Genomic DNA, 17,073 nt, shown 5'->3' on the forward strand with positions numbered 1-17,073 from the left:
CCAAGCATTGGCCGATCATTTGGCCGAGAATCCAGTGGATGAAGAATATGAACCTTTGAAGACTTATTTCCCTAATGAAGAGGTGATGCACATTGACGAGTTGGAACAGGTTGAAAATCTAGGTTGGAAACTTTTCTTTGATGGAGCTGCTAACATGAAAGGTGTTGGGATAGAAGCTGTACTTATTTCTGAAATAGGGCATCACTACCCTGTTACGGCTCAGCTTCGTTTCTACTGTACCATAACATGGCTGAGTACGAGGCATGCATTTTGAGTTTGAGGTTAGCTGTAGATATGGGTGTCCAGGAAGTCTTGGTCTTGGGAGACTCGGACCTCCCGGTGCACCAGATTCAAGGAGAATGGGAAACACGAGATTTAAAACTCATACCGTACCGACAATGTTTGCATGATCTTTGTCAATGGTTCCGATCAGTAGAGTTTAGGCATATTCCAAGGATCCATAATGAGGTTGCCGACTTTGGCTACTCTGGCGTCAATGTTACATCATCCAGATAAGGCTTATGTTGACCCTTTGCATATTCAGGTCTACGATCAGCATGCTTACTATAACATGGTGGAAGAAGAACTCGATGGTGAGCCGTGGTTCCACGATATCAGGGAATATATTAGGATGGGGGTGTATCCAGTACAAGCCACAATTGATCAAAAGAGAACAATTCGTCGTTTGGCAAGTGAATTTTTCTTTAGTGGAGGAGTCTTGTACAAAAGAACTCTAGATCTTGGGTTGTTAAGATGCATAGATTCTAGACAGGCTACGACTATCATGATCGAAGTACATTCCGGAGTCTGTGGACCGCACATGAGCGGCTACGTTCTACCAAAGAAGATTCTCCGAGCAGTTACTATTGGCTCATCATGGAGCGAGATTGTATCAGCTTCATGCGAAAATATTATCAATGCCAAGTACATGGAGATTTGATTCATTCTCCGCCATCTGAATTACACACAATGTCCGCACCATGGCCTTTTGTTGCTTGGGGTATGGATGTCATCGGACCAATCGAGCTGGCAGCATCCAATGGGCACAGGTTCATCCTGGTGGCTATTGATTATTTCACTAAGTGGGTTGAAGCTAAAACTTTCAAGTCTGTGACCAAGAAAGCAGTGGTCGATTTTGTTCACTCAAATATCATCTGTCGGTTCGGGATCCCAAAGGTGATCATCACAGATAATGGTGCTAATCTTAATAGTCATTTAATGAAAGAGGTATGTCAATAGTTTAAGATTATGCATCGCAATTCCACTCCATACTGCCCCAAGGAGAATGGAGCAGTCAAGGCAACCAACAAGAACATAAAGAAGATACTTCGGAAAATGGTGGAAGGTTCCAGGTAATGGAATTAAAAGTTGCCCTTCGCATTGTTGGGTTATCGCACTACTGTTCGCACTTCAATAGGGGCCACTCCTTAATTGTTGGTATATGGCACAAAAGCAGTGATACCCGCGGAAGTTGAAATCCTATCCCTCCAGATTGTTGTAGAAGCCGAAATTGATGATGACGAGTGGGTCAAAACCCGTCTAGAGCAATTGAGTTTGATTGATGAGAAGAGGCTGGCGGCAGTGTGTCATGGCTAGTTGTATCAAAAGAGAATGGCAAGAGCATACAACAAGAAGGTGCGTCCCCGGAAATTTGAAGTGGGTCAACAAGTATTGAAACGCATCCTGCCACATCAGGCCGAAGTAAAAGGCAAGTTCGCCCCAAATTGGCAGGGGCCGTTAATTGTAACGAGAGTGTTGTCCAATGGTGCTTTGTATTTAACAGATATAGAAGACAAATGTGTAGATATGGCTATCAATTCTGATGCAGTCAAAAGATATTATGTATGATTTCTTTGGTTTGAATTGTGTTTGTTTGTACTTGGCATATTTTGAAGATTGGAATGACGGAGGCATGTTGTTCTGCTATCTAAACACTTTATCCTTTGTTACCCCTTTGAGCCTTATTTATTTTCTTTCATACCCCTCTTGTGGAATCAGTAGCAAATTTCAGAAACATGAGCGCAAAAGATAAGTAATGGGAAAGAAAAAAAAGAAGAAAAGAATGAAAAAAAAGAAAGAAAAAAAAACAAAAAGAGAAAAAAAAAAAGAAAAGAAGAGAAAGAAAAAGAAAAGAAAAGAGAAAATCACAACAAAACAAAGCAATTCTTATATCATGAACTACGTTCGACCTGATTCCTTTTAAGGATACGTAGGCAGCCTCACGGTTCGATCCCATCAAATAAAAATTCAAAGTCCCCAGGCAAAGAAACTGGGGCAGAAAGTTGTAGTTGTTGTAAGAAATCTGATTCCAAAAGTTGTAATTTTGAACCTATTCGAATTATTTTGAGCCTTTTTGATATCCTTTCCTTCTAACCCCATCCAAAAGCCCACATTACGGTCTAAAGAAAGACCTTTCGATCAGTCTTCGAGAGATGCAAAATCAAGCAAATAGAGGTGATTCATATCAAGGGCAACACTCCGGTCTAATCAAGAAAAATGAAAAATGAGAGAGTCCCATTGGTGAAAACCCCTGCGGGCACCGTAAGGCTATGAAAGATAAGAGAAATTAAAATGAGAGATTCTTATTGGTAAAAACCCTCACGGGCACCGTAAGGCGACAATGAGTTGAGAGATGAACAAATGAGAGAGGCTTGTTGGTGAAAACCCTTTAGGGCACCGCAGGCAGAACAAGGTCAGTGATTTGTTGAAGAAACTGGGTTTTGATGATCTCGGGGCATAAAGTATGACAATTGAAAGTTTATTGGTTGGACAGGCTGCGCTGATTAATCCGAAAAGCATGTAATGATCATTGGTACCAGCTGCTCCACTCAGATAAATCTTTTTTCATATTTTCCCCTTCAAACAACCATCCAGATTTGGATTTTTCTTCCTTATTCCTAACTCTCAAAGTCATTGCATATCATTTTTTTCGGGTTTATTTCTATAAGATGTTTGCAATATCAATTGTGTTTAAGCAAATAAGAAAGGATTTCAAAGCTCACTACCAACTTTCAAAATTGCACAAAGTGCAGTGTGGCCAAAGCATGCCAGAGATAGTATGATGTAAGGTGGAACACAAAGTGTCAGTGAAAGTTCTAACGTTGGAATGGTTTAGTGATTCTATGGGAGAAGTAGAGGTTCATATAGAGGGGTCGGAAGTGTAAAACAACGGTTTGGGTATGGATCACTCGGATCATCTATAGTATTGAGGTTGAGGATCAGTTACAAAGTCAAACAATTCTTGGCCAGTTCAGGGAAACTAGTCAAAGCAAAGCACGACAGCAAAGGATCCACCTTCAGCAAGAGTGACACAAACTAACCACCACACTTTTAAACTGACAAGATTTTTCTTTGATTTGAAACAGGGGCAGGAAATTTCATTTGTTTTGGAGAAACCCTTCGTAAGGAAAAGCAGGCACTAGACAGGTTTGACCGTAAATTCTCAGGACCCTCCTGGACAATGGGACCTAGTTTAAAATTCAAAATAATCATGAGTAGAAAAATCTAGCATAAATGTACCCCAAAGGAATATAAGTTGTCTTCAAAGTTTGCATTCTTGGGATAGGATTCAAATAGGAGTTTTCAGGTCCCTCCTGAATAATGGGACCTAGCTTTAAGATTTCCATTAGATAACAAGATTTAGCATAAGTTCTGTTATAGGGAAAAATTGTCATTCTGCCTTAAAAATTGTCATTCTTAAGATAAGACTTGATTTTGATTTTCAGGACCCTCCTGGATAATGGGATGTAGTTTTAAGACCTTCTTGGATAACGAGATTTAGCGAAAGTCATACCTTTAGAAAACATAATTCAGCTTTAAAACTGTCATTTAACTAGGAGTTTTCAGGGCCCTCCTGGATAATGGGATCTAGCTTTCAAATTCTTAGTGATATTTGGTAACATGATTTAGTTAACACTCACAGATGTGCCCAACTACCAAACTGGGGCAGAAAATTTTCTTTGTTTTTGCTATTTTGTTGGTAATCAGGAGCCCACCTGGAGAACAAAGCAATTTAAGTGTCGGTAATCAGGAGCCCACCTGGAGAACAAAGCAATTCAAGCGTCGGTAATCAGGAGCCTACCTGGAGAATAAAGCAATTCAAGTGTCGGTAATCAAGAGCCCACCTGGAGAACAAAGCAATTCAAGTGACGGTAATCAGAAGCTCACCTGGAGAACAAAGCAATTCAAGTGTCAGTAATCAGGAGCCCACCTGCAGAACAAAGCAATTCAAGTGACGGTAATCAAGAGCCCACCTGGAGAACAAAGCAATTCAAGTGTCGGTAATCAAGAGCCCACCTGAAGAACAAAGCAGCAATTCAAGTGTTGGTAATCAGGAGCCCACTTGAAGAACGAAGAGAAAGCAGCAATGTTTGAAGGAAGACGGTTCAAGTTCAGCAATCAGGCGCCCACCTGAAGAAAAGCGAAAGCATCTCAAATTACAATTCAAGTCGGCAACAAAGGAACTTCACTTGGAGAATACAAGTCAACAAGGCAACAGGAACCACAAGATCAAGTTTGAGGATATAGATAGGATTTTTGTAATGCATAGATCATAGTTTAGTGTAGCTTCTTTTACTTTGTCATGGCGTAATAAGGAGTTCAGCAAGCAGTAGCAGCAGCAGTAGTGAAATCACAGCTTCATGGTAGTCCCAGCTACTGAAACTTCCCGAACTACACTGACCTGATTCCTTTATAGCCAAGATATGTAGGCAACCTCGGAAGTAGGGTGCGGTCAAAAAATTTCAAAAATGCTTCCCAACGGAGTATTCAAACAGGAAAAAAGCGCTCGTATCCTCTCACTTTATCTTTGCACGAAAACTCTCCATATTTCCAAGTAAAGAGGGGCAGCTGTGAGCACGTGATTTTTTCCCTATGTGAATTACTCCCATAAATTCAAGAAAAATAAAATTTTCCCATTATTTGCAATTTCGTGGATTTTTGTAGCATTTCTCGTTAATTGCTTGCATTTATCTGTGCACGTTTATTTTGTTTAATTCATGAAAACATATAAAAAATATGTTGCATTTGCATTTAGGATTTAATTTTGCATTTTTAATCAATTAGTAATTTAGTTGCTTTACAAAAATGAAAAAATCACAAAAATGGTTTATTTTGCATTGTTCAACTATTAGATTTGAATTTCGTTGGTTTTCCTTTAAGCTGGTATTTGATTAGTAGAATTAATTATTAGGTTTAATTAATTTAATTTGCTAGGATAATTTGGGTTAGGAATTAAGTCGGGTTTTGTTTTGTTTTTATTTTTAGAAAAAAAAAGAAGAAGAAAAGGAATTAAAAAGATTTTTGAAAAGAGAAAAGAAAAGAATTAGATTTTTTGGGCCTTTTGTTTAATTTTTTCCCAAGCCCAATTGATTTATACACAATACCCAACCAGTCCAGCCCAGACCCGCTCCAATATCCGGTCCAGCTTTATCTTAAACCAAAACGACATCGTTTCATTAGCCCTTGATCTGAGCCACTGATCCCAGTAAATCCGACGGTCTAGAACTGAAGCTCCATAGGTATATAACTGTCTGAAATGCCCTCACCCCCCTCAGAACCCCCCCTCTTTCAGTCGTCTCTCTCAACCCTTCACCTCTCAGAGACCAAACGAAACCCTAGGCTGCCGCCCTAAGATTCTTGCCCTTTCCGGTGGCGGCGCCGGTCCCAAATCACCCGAAAATAACATCCTACAACCCCCATGACCCCTTTATAAGAAATTCACACCCCTTTTCCCTCGAATATGTCCCAGACTCTTCGAATCTTTGAGTGAAGTTATGAACCCTAAAATCCCCAAAAATCAATTGGCGAGGCTTTTGAAAATTTAAGGTTGAATTTAACTTTAATCGAGTGTTTTCAGTCGAGAACACTCGATTAGGGTCTATTTCAGCCAAAAAAATTGAAGATTCATCGAAGCTTGGTTCTGTTTTCTCAAAATCATCCTTGCATGTGTTTCTTTAGTTTAGGTTAAATGATTAAATTGTTATTTTTCTTTAGTTTGTTTGGATTCATTAGATTAGTTTTCGTCTAATTTTTCCCTTTTGTTTTGGGCTGTGGAGAACATTTGTTTCAGAAATCTATTTGACTCTGCATTGCCCTCCAAAGGGAGGTGATTAGCCCAGGTTTTGAATTGAAACATTGGGTCAAATTGACCCATACCCATTTGGGTTCACTGAGGTAAAAACAGAGTGCTCGAGCGGTGATTTAGGAATTTAATCTAGGGGAATAATCTGTAACTGACTTAGGAAGCTGCTAGGAAGGTGCCTTTAGGACTATTCTGAAAATCTGAGTTTTAGGCTAGGGGTACCTAGGCAAAAATGAAAATTATGAAAGGTTTTATGTGCAAAACTTAGCTTATTTATGATGCCCTAATAGCTTGCCTATAAAGGCATCATTACTTTAGATTGAAGGGGGGGGGGGATAAAAAAATCCTGCAAAACTGAACGGTTGAGTTTTTGAGAACAATTATGAAATAACACTGAATTCTCCACATTTCTTTGTAAAAAAACAGCTCAAATTCTATTTGGTTTAGGATTTCTGATCTTCCTTGCTAGCTGAACTCTCTGAAAAACCCCAAATTCCTGCACCTGGTTTAAAAATGGTTTGATTTTTTGGACTTGAAGATTTGGTTTAAAGCTTTTGGTTCTTGGGTTCACTGTTTCATTGTTGGGATTTAGGCTATTTGCTGCTGCTGACTCTCTATTGATTCTTCATCTTTTCTTTTTTTTTTCTCTTTCGATATTCAGGTACACACTCTTAGACCCTATTGATTGTGAAGTTAGATTTGAAGAGTGAAATGAAAAGCAGAAAGTTTAAAGCATAGTATCAGTTTATTTGTGCTTCAATTGTATCTCTTCATGATTTTGTGTTTTAGTATTTTAGTTCTTATCATTGTACATTATCATGGGACCGTCAAGGTGCTGCAGTAACAGACTTAGTCAAGGCACATGAATCTTAGCCTCGCTTTAATTTTTGTCGAAACAAGTGTTCATGTTTGGTGATGATTTCGTGTTGAACTAGATATCATGACAAGTATAGGTTAGGGATAAAGTGAATAATGTGTAGTCTGGCATTTAAAAGCAATGTGATGTGTTGTTTTGCACAGAATTGGTTGTCCTTTGACATGTGATCATAAACTCATGTTGAGGATAGTTTGAGTTGCCTATTAGTCTTGTTTAAATTTTGGCATAAATCAGCTTAATGTTGGATATCTTGTGAAATGGGGGGTTTAAACCTATTAGTTTGAAGATGTTTGTTGAGAATCTTCATGTGACCTTTGGGATCCAAGCAATTCACATGCTAATTTTTTGGATTGGTTGTTGTTTATTATTGAGAAGAGTTCGATTGATTTAAGTTTTCTTGAGTAGCAGTTAATGTAGAATCATGTGAAGAGAAAAAGGAAAATAGACAAGGATGTTTTAAGAATAAAGTTATGCGTTGATTTGCCCTGCTGGTTCACAAGCCTGTTTAAGTTGGAACTGATGAAAAATCTCGGAATTTTCAGCTAGTTGAATGGTGTTTGAACTTTTAAAATTTAGGAACAAAGTATTAGTTCAATCTCATGGTTCTTATGATCTTGGTAGATTTGCATTTCCTTGATTGCATATAATTGTTTGATTCTGAAAGTTGGGCCCAATGCTAGCCCAGTCAATGATGTTCAATCTCAGATCCTCTTTACATGTTCCATGCCCTTGGACGTCCTTCCTCATCAATAATTGGGCTCGTTTTGGGCCCGAGCCTGAAGGCATTTATAAATGGTCTCGTTTAGTTTGCTGTCGGTTGCAGCAATTTCCCTTTAGATGATTGGTCTCTTAATACGAGGTTTGTTAGTTAATTATTAGGGTCGAACCTTCAGTTAAATAATTAGAATCCCATTAAGCCATCCTTAATTAATTAATTAGACTCTTAAGTTGGACTCGAGGTGCGCCATACCAAATAAAATCTCAAAATGCACTGCTCTCACTTAAATAATTTTAATCCTTAGAAATCGAGGTGCGCCATTTAGTTGAATTTTCCGTGGCCCTCACAAAGTTGAAAGTGCGTAGTTGCTTCAGGCGCGCTATTTTAAAAAATTACCTTCCTAAACTCGGGTGTGCATTTATGTGACCCAAATTCAAATCTCAACAATGTTAGATAAAATATGTCGGGGACTGTGGGTGTATTTATGTGACGTAATTCAAGACGTGTTTTAAATAACGTTGAAATCTTCCTGAAAAATAACTAAAAGCAGTTACAAAGTTAAAATTGATCCATAGGCTAAAACATATATTAAAATCAAGTAAATAGGCCAAATATAACAGTTGAGCGACCGTGCTAGAACCATGGAATCCGGGAATGCCTAACACCTTCTACCGGATTAACAGAATTCCTTACCCGAATTTCTGTGTTCACGGACTGTAAAACAGAGTCAATCTTTTCCTCGATTCGGGATTTTAAAACCGGTGACTTGGGACACCATAAATTATCCCAAGTGGCGACTCTAAACCATTTTTTTAAAATAAATAATCCCGTCTCGATTGTCACTTAAATTGGAAAAAACTCCCTTATACCCTTATGGGGGGGGTAGGAAAAAGGAGGTGTGACAGTCACATCTCTGGTATCACCGTGCTGAACCTTGTCCTTGAGGAGAAGCAAATGAGGTTCATCATATTGCCGCTCCCTGATACGATCAAATAAGGAGGACCGAGAAACCACGCAAGCTAGAACCCGACTGGGCTCTGAAAGATCCAATCTCACAAACTGGCTAGCTAAGGCCTGAACATCCATTGCCATAGGCCTCTCCGATGCTGGTAGATAAGCCAAACTCCCAAAACTCTCCGCTCGACGACTCAAAGCATCGGCCACCACATTGGGCTTGCCCGGGTGATATGGAATAGTAATATCATAGTCCTTCAACAACTCCAACCACCTCCTCTGGCGCAAATTTAGATCTTTTTGCTTAAACAGGTGCGGCAAGCTCCAATGGTCAGTATAAATCTCACGGGGAACCCCGTATAAATAACGGCGCCAGATCTTTAGGGCGTGAACAAGGGTAACTAACTCAAGGACGTGGAGCGGATAATTCTTCTCATGTATCTTCAACTGTCTGGGCGCGTAGGCAATCACCCTACTGTCCTGCATAAACACCGTTCCGAGGCCAACCCACGAGGCATCACAATAGACCATATAAGACCCCGAACCTGTAGGCAGTATAAAAATTGGGGTTGTGGTCAAAGCTGTCTTGAGCTTCTAAAAGCTCGCCTCACACTCCTCCGTCCATTGGAATGGAGCACCCTTCTTGTTCAACCTGGTCATAGGGGCCGCAATCGATGAAAACCCCTTTACAAAACGACGGTAGTAGCCCACCAAACCAAGGAAACTGCGGATCTCGGTAGCTGAGGATGGCCTGGGCCAACTCTGCACGACCTCTATCTTCTTCGGATCCACCTGAATACCCTCACTCGATACCACGTGGCCTAAGAATGCCACTGAATCCAACCAAAACTCACATTTTGAGAACATAGCATATAATTTCTTCTCTCTCAGAGTCTGAAGCACAGTCCTCAGGTGTTTCTCATGATCTTCCCGACTCCGGGAATACAACAGAATATCATCAATAAAGACAATGATGAAAGGGACAAGATACGACCGAAACACACTATGCATCAAATGCATAAAGGCTACTGGGGCATTGGTCAGCCCAAATGACATAACAAGGAACTCGTAATGACTATACCGAGTCCTGAAAGCAGTCTTCGGGACATCTGGCTCCCAAATCTTCAACTAATGGTAACCTAAGCGCAAATCAATCTTAGAAAACACCAGTGCGCCCTGAATCTAGTAAAACAGATCATCAATACGAGCGAAGGATAACGGTTCTTCATTGTAACCTTGTTTAACTGGCGATAATCAATACACATACGCATAGAACCATCCTTTTTCTTCAAAAATAAGACAGGAGCACCCCAAGGTGATACACTAGGCCGAATAAAACCCTTATCAAGAAATTCCTGTAACTAATCTTTCAACTCCTTCAACTCAGGAGGAGCCATACGATACGGAGGAATAGAAATGGGCTGAGTGCCCGACAACAGATCAATGCCAAAATCAATATCTCTATCAGGCGGCATGCCTGAAAGATCAACAAGAAACACATCGGGAAAATCCCGTACTATTGAGACTGAATCAACTGAAGGGGTATCAATACTGACATCTCTCACATAAGCTAAATACGTGTCACACCCATTCTCAACCATACGTTGTGCTTTAAGAAAAGAAATGGCTATACTGGGAGTGTGATCTAAAGTACCCCTCCACTCAACACGCGGTACACCTAGTATAGCCAATGTCACGGTTTTAGCGTGACAATCAAGAAGAGCATAATGGGGTGACAACCAGTCCATGTCCAAGATAATATCAAAGTCAACCATGCTCAGTAACAATAAATCGGCTCTGGTCTCAAAACCACTAAGAGCAACCAAACACGACCGATAGATGAGGTCCACAACAAGAGAACCTCCCACAGGAGTAGAAACATAAATTGGGGAACTCAAAGAATCCCGAGATACACCCAAATGCGGAGCAAAATAAGAAGACACATAAGAGTAAGTGGAGCCTGGACGAATAGAACCGAGGCATCTCTGTGACAAACTAGTATAATATATATGATGACAAAATCGGAGGCAACAGCCTCGGTACAGGCAGGAAGGGCATAGTATCTGGCCTAGCCTCAGGCGACCTCTACCTCCCATACCCCCACCTCTAGCTGGCTAAGTAGGCGGGGTAGCAACTGGAGCTGTAACCATAGCCTGAGAACTCTGTGGGGCACGATGTGGCTAAGAAGTTTGTGGAGGTGCACCCCTCCCAAGTCTGGGGCAATCCCTCACCATATGGCGGGTGTCACCACACTCAAAACAAGCTCTGGGAGGACGTGGTGGTTGTGACTGGCTCGGGCCAGGTCTGCTGGACTGACCTCTAAAAGCACCCCGCACAGGAGGCGCGCTAGATACCGGAGGTGCATAATAAGGCTCCTGAGGTCTATAAGGAGCTGGAATACCACTGGCTGCTCGAAGAGCTGAATGAATAGGGTGACTCATATAACCCCTACCATGACGACCTGTTGCTGAGGCACGCACACCAGAGAAATGGCCCGACTCTCGAGACCTCTTGGCCTCCCTCTCCTCTCTCTCCCTAGCATGCATACCCTCAATCCTCCTAGAAATGCTCACCACCTGCTGATAATAAATATCCATCACTAACTCACGAGCCATGCTAGACCTGATGCTGGGAATAAGGCCCTCAATATACCAGCGAACCCTCTCGCAGACAGTAGAAATCAAGGTTGGTGCATGAATAGCCAAACTGGTGTAACGAACAACATACTCTGAGACAGTCATAACACCCTGGTGCAAATGCTCAAACTCAGTGCGCCATGCATCCCTGAGACTTTGAGGAACGTACTCTCTCAGGAACAAATCTGAAAACTGAGTCCAAGTCAGTGAAGCAGCCTTATCCAGACTATTTAACTCATAGGTGCACCACCACTCATAGGCGGCTCCTGGAAGCTGGAGGGTAGTGAAGGAAACCTCGCTCGATCCTGATATACCCATGGTACTGAGAATGTGGTAACTCTCATCTAGAAATCCCAGAGCATCCTCCGATGCTAGACCGCTAAATACAGGAGGCTTGTACCTCTTGAACCTCTCAAGCCTCAGCTGCTCCTCCTCGGAAGCCGTTTCCCTATCCTCGGGCTGAGCTGGCACTGTAGGCGGTACAGGAATAATCTTTGGGACCTGCTCAACATGCACTCGCTGCTCAGGAGTGCGGGCGGCGGGAGTCTGTGCTCCTCCCCCGGCCTGAGATGTAGCTGCAGCAAGGGGAAGCAACACTACCTGAGCCAGAGTGGTGTACATGCTCATGAACTGTGCTAGAGTCTCCTGAGGAGCTGGAGTAGTAGTAGCAGTAGGCGTGTCAGGTGCCTGGACTCCGGCTGGAACTGCTGGTGGTACCTCAGCAGCAGATCGTGCAGGTGCTCCGGCTGCACCACGTGCGCGTCCTCGGCCTCTATCCCGGCCCCGGCCTCTGACGGCTGCAGTAGGGGTGCGGCTGCCTGATCATCTTGGGTAGCACGTATCCTCACCATCTATGAGAGAATAGAAGACAGAAGTTTAGAATTGTGATGTCAAAATATCGCACGACAAGGAAATCAAATAAAGTAAAATTTTCCTAATAGTTACATAGGCTCTCGTAGATAAGTATAGACGTCGCCGTACCGATCAGCGAGACTCTAATAAACCGTCTTGTGATCTATGACTCCTATGAACCTAGAGCTATAATACCAACTAGTCACGACCTCAGTTCGCCCTCCGTGAATTGTCATGACGGCACCTAGTCTCTACGACTAGGTAAGCCTAACAAATGCAGAACATAACGAATCTTGTAGAAGAAATAATCAAAAACCAAAATAACTGAATGGCAGCAATAGTTATAATGTCGCTCGACATATTCAACACAAAATTCTCAAAACCAAGCACACTATCCCAAAACCCGAAAACTCACGGAAACAAAAGCCTTTGGAATATCTAACAGTCTAACTCCAGAATATCTAAGAAAGAAAAATATAAAAGAGCAATGTTTAACAGCTAGAATATAAAGGGACTTCTCGGTCTGCGGATGCGGCAGATGTACCTCGAAGTCTCTACAGCAGTCGCCTCCTCAAGGATGGCAGGCCTGGGTAGTGGTACCTGGATCTGCACATGAAAAAAATACGCAGAAGGGGCATGAGTACACCACAACAGTACTCAGTAAGTGCCAAGCCTAACCTCGGTTGGGTAGTGACGAGGAAGGCCAGGGCCTTACTGAGGTTAAATAAAATATAAAGATCAACAGTATATAACAGAACAATATAAATAAGTACAGCAGTAAAATAACACAGGATGTACAGGACCGCAACAACTATACAGTAACAAGGTAAACACGGAAAGGAAATACAGCTCAGCACCAATAATAACAATCGGAGATCTCCCAGTATACCGTCATGTAGTCCCATATGTACACATCTAATGGATCTCCCAAGATCCCGTCCCGTAGTTCAAATCACAGTGTGCGGGGATCTACCAGAATCCCGTTCCGTAGTCCCAAATGTAAATACCCAGTACTGAGGAATCTACTGGGCGCATTCCCGCAGTTACATATAATTGTGCGGGGGGATTTACCGTAATCTCACATCCGTAGTCCCAAAATAAACAGACAAGGGGGAGCTACCGGAATCCCACATCCGTAGTCCCAAAATAAACAGACAAGGGGGAGCTACTGGAATCCCACATCCATAGTCCCTAAATAAATACACAGCACCAACAGGAAAATATACAGAAATGGCAAAATTTCATATTAAGGCAACAAGTGATTCTAGCTTAGCATGCTGTACAGAATTCAGGTAAGGCAGGTTGAGCAAATAAGGCAATTAGGTCACTTAGATATGCTTTCCTAAGCTAACAAGGGGCTTAATAATGCAAGTAATAGGAACAAGAAGGAAACATACTAGTATTTACTTAAAGAACACCGAATTTCCAACAAATAGCACAAGTACGCACTCGTCACTACGTAGAAGGCATTTCAATTACCAAATTTACCAATCCTAAGGGGAAGGTCCCCCACACAAGGTTAGACAAGCCACTTACCTCAAACCGGCTCAAAATCAACCCGAGACCACGTTCTTACCACGAGTACTCGACTCCAAATGGCCCAAATCTATTCAATTCAATTGCATAATGTAAATAACACTTCAAGTAACTAATTCTACAATTAAATTCTAAGTTAATACGTGAAATTATGTAAAATGACCAAAACGCGCCTCGGGCCCACGTCTCGAAATCGGGTAAAATTTATATTTCCAGAAACCTCGCACCCTCACGGGTTCAGTCATATCAAAAATACCAAAATCGGACCTCAATTTGTCCCTCAAATCATCACTCAAAGGTCTCCAATTAGACAAGCCCTAACCCCCCAATTACCACTGATTTTCCTTAATTTTTCATGCTTAAATTGATAAAAATCATCCCAATAATGAGTTTAGGGATCAAAGACCTTACCCCAATGAACTCCTCTGAAAATCCCTCTTGAAAAGTGCTCCCCAAGCTTCTTCCCGTTTTGAAAAATATGAAAAATGGCTAAATTTCGCGAAGGCAAGAATTTATATGTTCTGCCCAACGACTTTCGCATTTGCGGCCCTGGGACCGCTTCTGCGGGCCCTCTTCTGCGGAGCCAAGGTCGCATCTGCGACTTTTCATTAAAGGGCTAGCTTCCGCATCTGCGATGCCCAATCTGCAGATGTGTATCGCTTCTACGGTTCCTGAAGAAATGACCAAATTCTGCTTCTGTGGCCACTGAGCCAATTCTGCAGCGCCGCACCAGTGGAACCCAAACCGCAGGTGCGGTTATGACATAACCAGCAGTTGAAGCTGCAACTCTCACTCCAAAATCTTTCCGTCAACCATCCGAATTCATCCCGAGGCCTTCAGTACTTCAACCAAGGAACCAACAAGTCACAACCCACTATCCAAACTTGTACCAACCCTTAAAACACCTAAAAACATCGAAACATCGAATTAACCATGGATTTAAGCCTAAGAACTCCAAAATTCTCAAAATACGCTTTCGATCAAAAAGTCTATCAAACCTCGTCCGAATGACCTGAAATTTTGCACACACGTCACATTCAACACTACGGAGCTACTCCACCTTCTGGAATTCCATTCCGACCCTCGGTTCAAAATCTCACTATCGGACCAGAAATTTCAAAAGTTCAACTTTCGGCATTTCAAGCCTTAATTAGCTATGGACCTCCAAAACACAATCTGAACACGCCCCTAAGCCCGAAATCACCTAATGGAGATAACGGAACCATCATATTTCCATTCCGAGGCCGTCTTCACATTTTTCTAACTACGGTTAACTTTCCAATACTTAAGCTCTCATTTAGGGACTAAGTGTCCCAAAACTCTCCTAAACTCAAAATCGAACATCCCGGCAAATCAAAATAGCAGAAATAAACTCGAGGGAAGCAGTTAATAGGGGATCAAGGCATAAATTCTTAAGACAACCGGCTGGGTCGTCACACACTCAATTGCAAGCCTTCATTATGGCAATCCAACTCTCAGAGAATAATAATCAAGGCCCAACACCCTCACTCACTACCCAATTACCTAACACATCTTCTGAAAAAGCCCAATATCCAACACAAGTAATCGGATCAAACTCTTCATACGAGCCTACACAAACATTACCTATATCAAATCAGCTGGCCAAATTACCCACTCAAAATCATTCTAATCCTGAAAACTCGTCATTTCCCTCTCAAACCAATATTTCTACACATAATTCTCCCTTACAAGATACATCACCACCAAATGAACCGGTCACCTTACAATTTTCAACACAAGAGAACAATTTCCTTTACCAACACCAATCTCTTTCAACACCCAATCTTCCTAAACACCATCACAGGAACACCCACCACAACCCACACCCATCTATATCACACAATACCCACCAATTCAAGCTTACCCCCAGTCATGGTTGAAAATGAGCATGCAGGACCATGCACTGACCTTCACCTTGGAGATAGAAAACCAAGATGTAATACTGATGATCCAAAATCCGATAGATATAGCTCAAATAGTCATCGAAGGGATGTGCATGGGAGTGACTTTTTAAATCAATTCCTATGGGCAATGAACCCCCCGTTAGTCCTTCATCAACAATCATCAATGACACCACAAATTCCCACTCCTCTGCCAATGTTCATACCACCATCTCCACCAATGAACAACATGGATCTTCCCTTTTACCCACCCCAACAGCCACCCCATACATTTGTTCCATGGATACAACCTCACACAGCAATAACACCCATAATACCACTCTATGCACAAGCATCCCCATACCACCCTCTCACACCTCCAACTAACCCATTTTCCCCTCCCAGTCTATCTCACAACGAACTCAACGACATAGCTCGATTGGAAGTAGCAGCAACTATGGCAGAAATTAGAGAAACACTCCCTATACTGAGCTACCTAAATGGAAACAAGATATACTTCCTCAAAGACCAGTACGAAAGAAAAGTGGTCATAACCTGTCCACCAAAGCTACAAAGTGTATCACTAAATATACATCCAACAAGAAACCCAGAGGCGTGGAAGTTCGCAATAGTGTTAATTCCAACACTGATGAACATATCCTCAATAATGGAGAGGGAGACTCCATCCAACCCACTCAATAATCAATCCATGCAGTTTTTCATATGGAACTATCGAGGAGCTCAATCACCGGAAATATCTTAAAACTGAGTTTGGTTTCTCACATTTAGCATAGTCGCCTGCGGAAGGAATTTCTGGAGGAATCGCCCTACTATGGAAGGAGGAGGACATCAAACTTGATCAAGTGACAGCCACAAACCAAGAGGTCCATTCCATTGTCCAGGTATACCCTAACCTTAATGCTTGGTTACTATCCATTATTTATGCAAAAAGTGATATACATGCATGCACTATACTGTGGAACAATTTACGTACTATATATGATCAAGTTAGGTTGCCATAGTTAATTGGAGGTGATTTTAATGAAATTACTAGATCTAATGAAAAATATGGTGGCCTTAGTATAAATAATAGTCATAGTGATCAGTTTATAAAATGCATTAATTATTGCAACCTTGTAGACCTAGGGTATACGGGTAGCCGTTACACCTAGTCTAATAATCGTCAATTAGTCAACAAAATTCTAGAACGTTTAGATAGAAGCTTAGCTAATTACGAATGGCTAAAACTATATCCTGAGACTTCAGTGCATCATTTGCCCAGAACCCACTCAGACCATAGTCCCTTAGTATTAAGTTTAAAAAAGCATAAAGCTCCTCAGGATAAAATATTTCGCTTTGAAACCATTTGGACCACTCACCCTGAATTTCCTTCCATTATTACTCAAAATTGGTCTCCTAATAAACCTACATTTCAGGCCATTAAGGATTTCCAAATACATATAACAAAATGGAATAGGGTTACCTTTGGCAATATATTTAAGAAAAAAAATATTGTT

General features: G+C 41.6%; 1 protein-coding gene across 1 annotated transcript; it reads right to left on the minus strand.

Moving 5' to 3' along the window:
• Positions 1 to 4,330: 4,330 nt before the first annotated feature.
• Positions 4,331 to 15,550, minus strand: LOC138885297 (uncharacterized). The gene is made up of 4 exons (XM_070166231.1): positions 15,541 to 15,550; positions 15,180 to 15,245; positions 11,033 to 11,737; positions 4,331 to 4,410 (listed from the first exon to the last, which is right to left on the minus strand). The coding sequence occupies exons 1-4, from the start codon at positions 15,548 to 15,550 to the stop codon at positions 4,331 to 4,333; spliced, it is 861 nt and encodes a 286-aa protein (XP_070022332.1).
• Between the last annotated feature and the right edge of the window lie 1,523 nt (positions 15,551 to 17,073).

Source organism: Nicotiana sylvestris, chromosome 2, assembly GCF_000393655.2.
Source record: "Nicotiana sylvestris chromosome 2, ASM39365v2, whole genome shotgun sequence".
NCBI lineage: Eukaryota > Viridiplantae > Streptophyta > Magnoliopsida > Solanales > Solanaceae > Nicotiana > Nicotiana sylvestris.

Excerpts from the sequence above, each read along its gene's own strand:
- LOC138885297 (XM_070166231.1), bottom strand. Across the intron at positions 11,738-15,179 it reads TTTTTCAGAAGATGTGTTAG|TGCCAGCTCAGCCCGAGGAT; the intron begins GTAATTGGGTAG and ends TACCGCCTACAG. Across the intron at positions 4,411-11,032 it reads AGCTCTTCGAGCAGCCAGTG|GTGGGCGCCTGATTGCTGAA; the intron begins GTATTCCAGCTC and ends GCTTTTCTTCAG.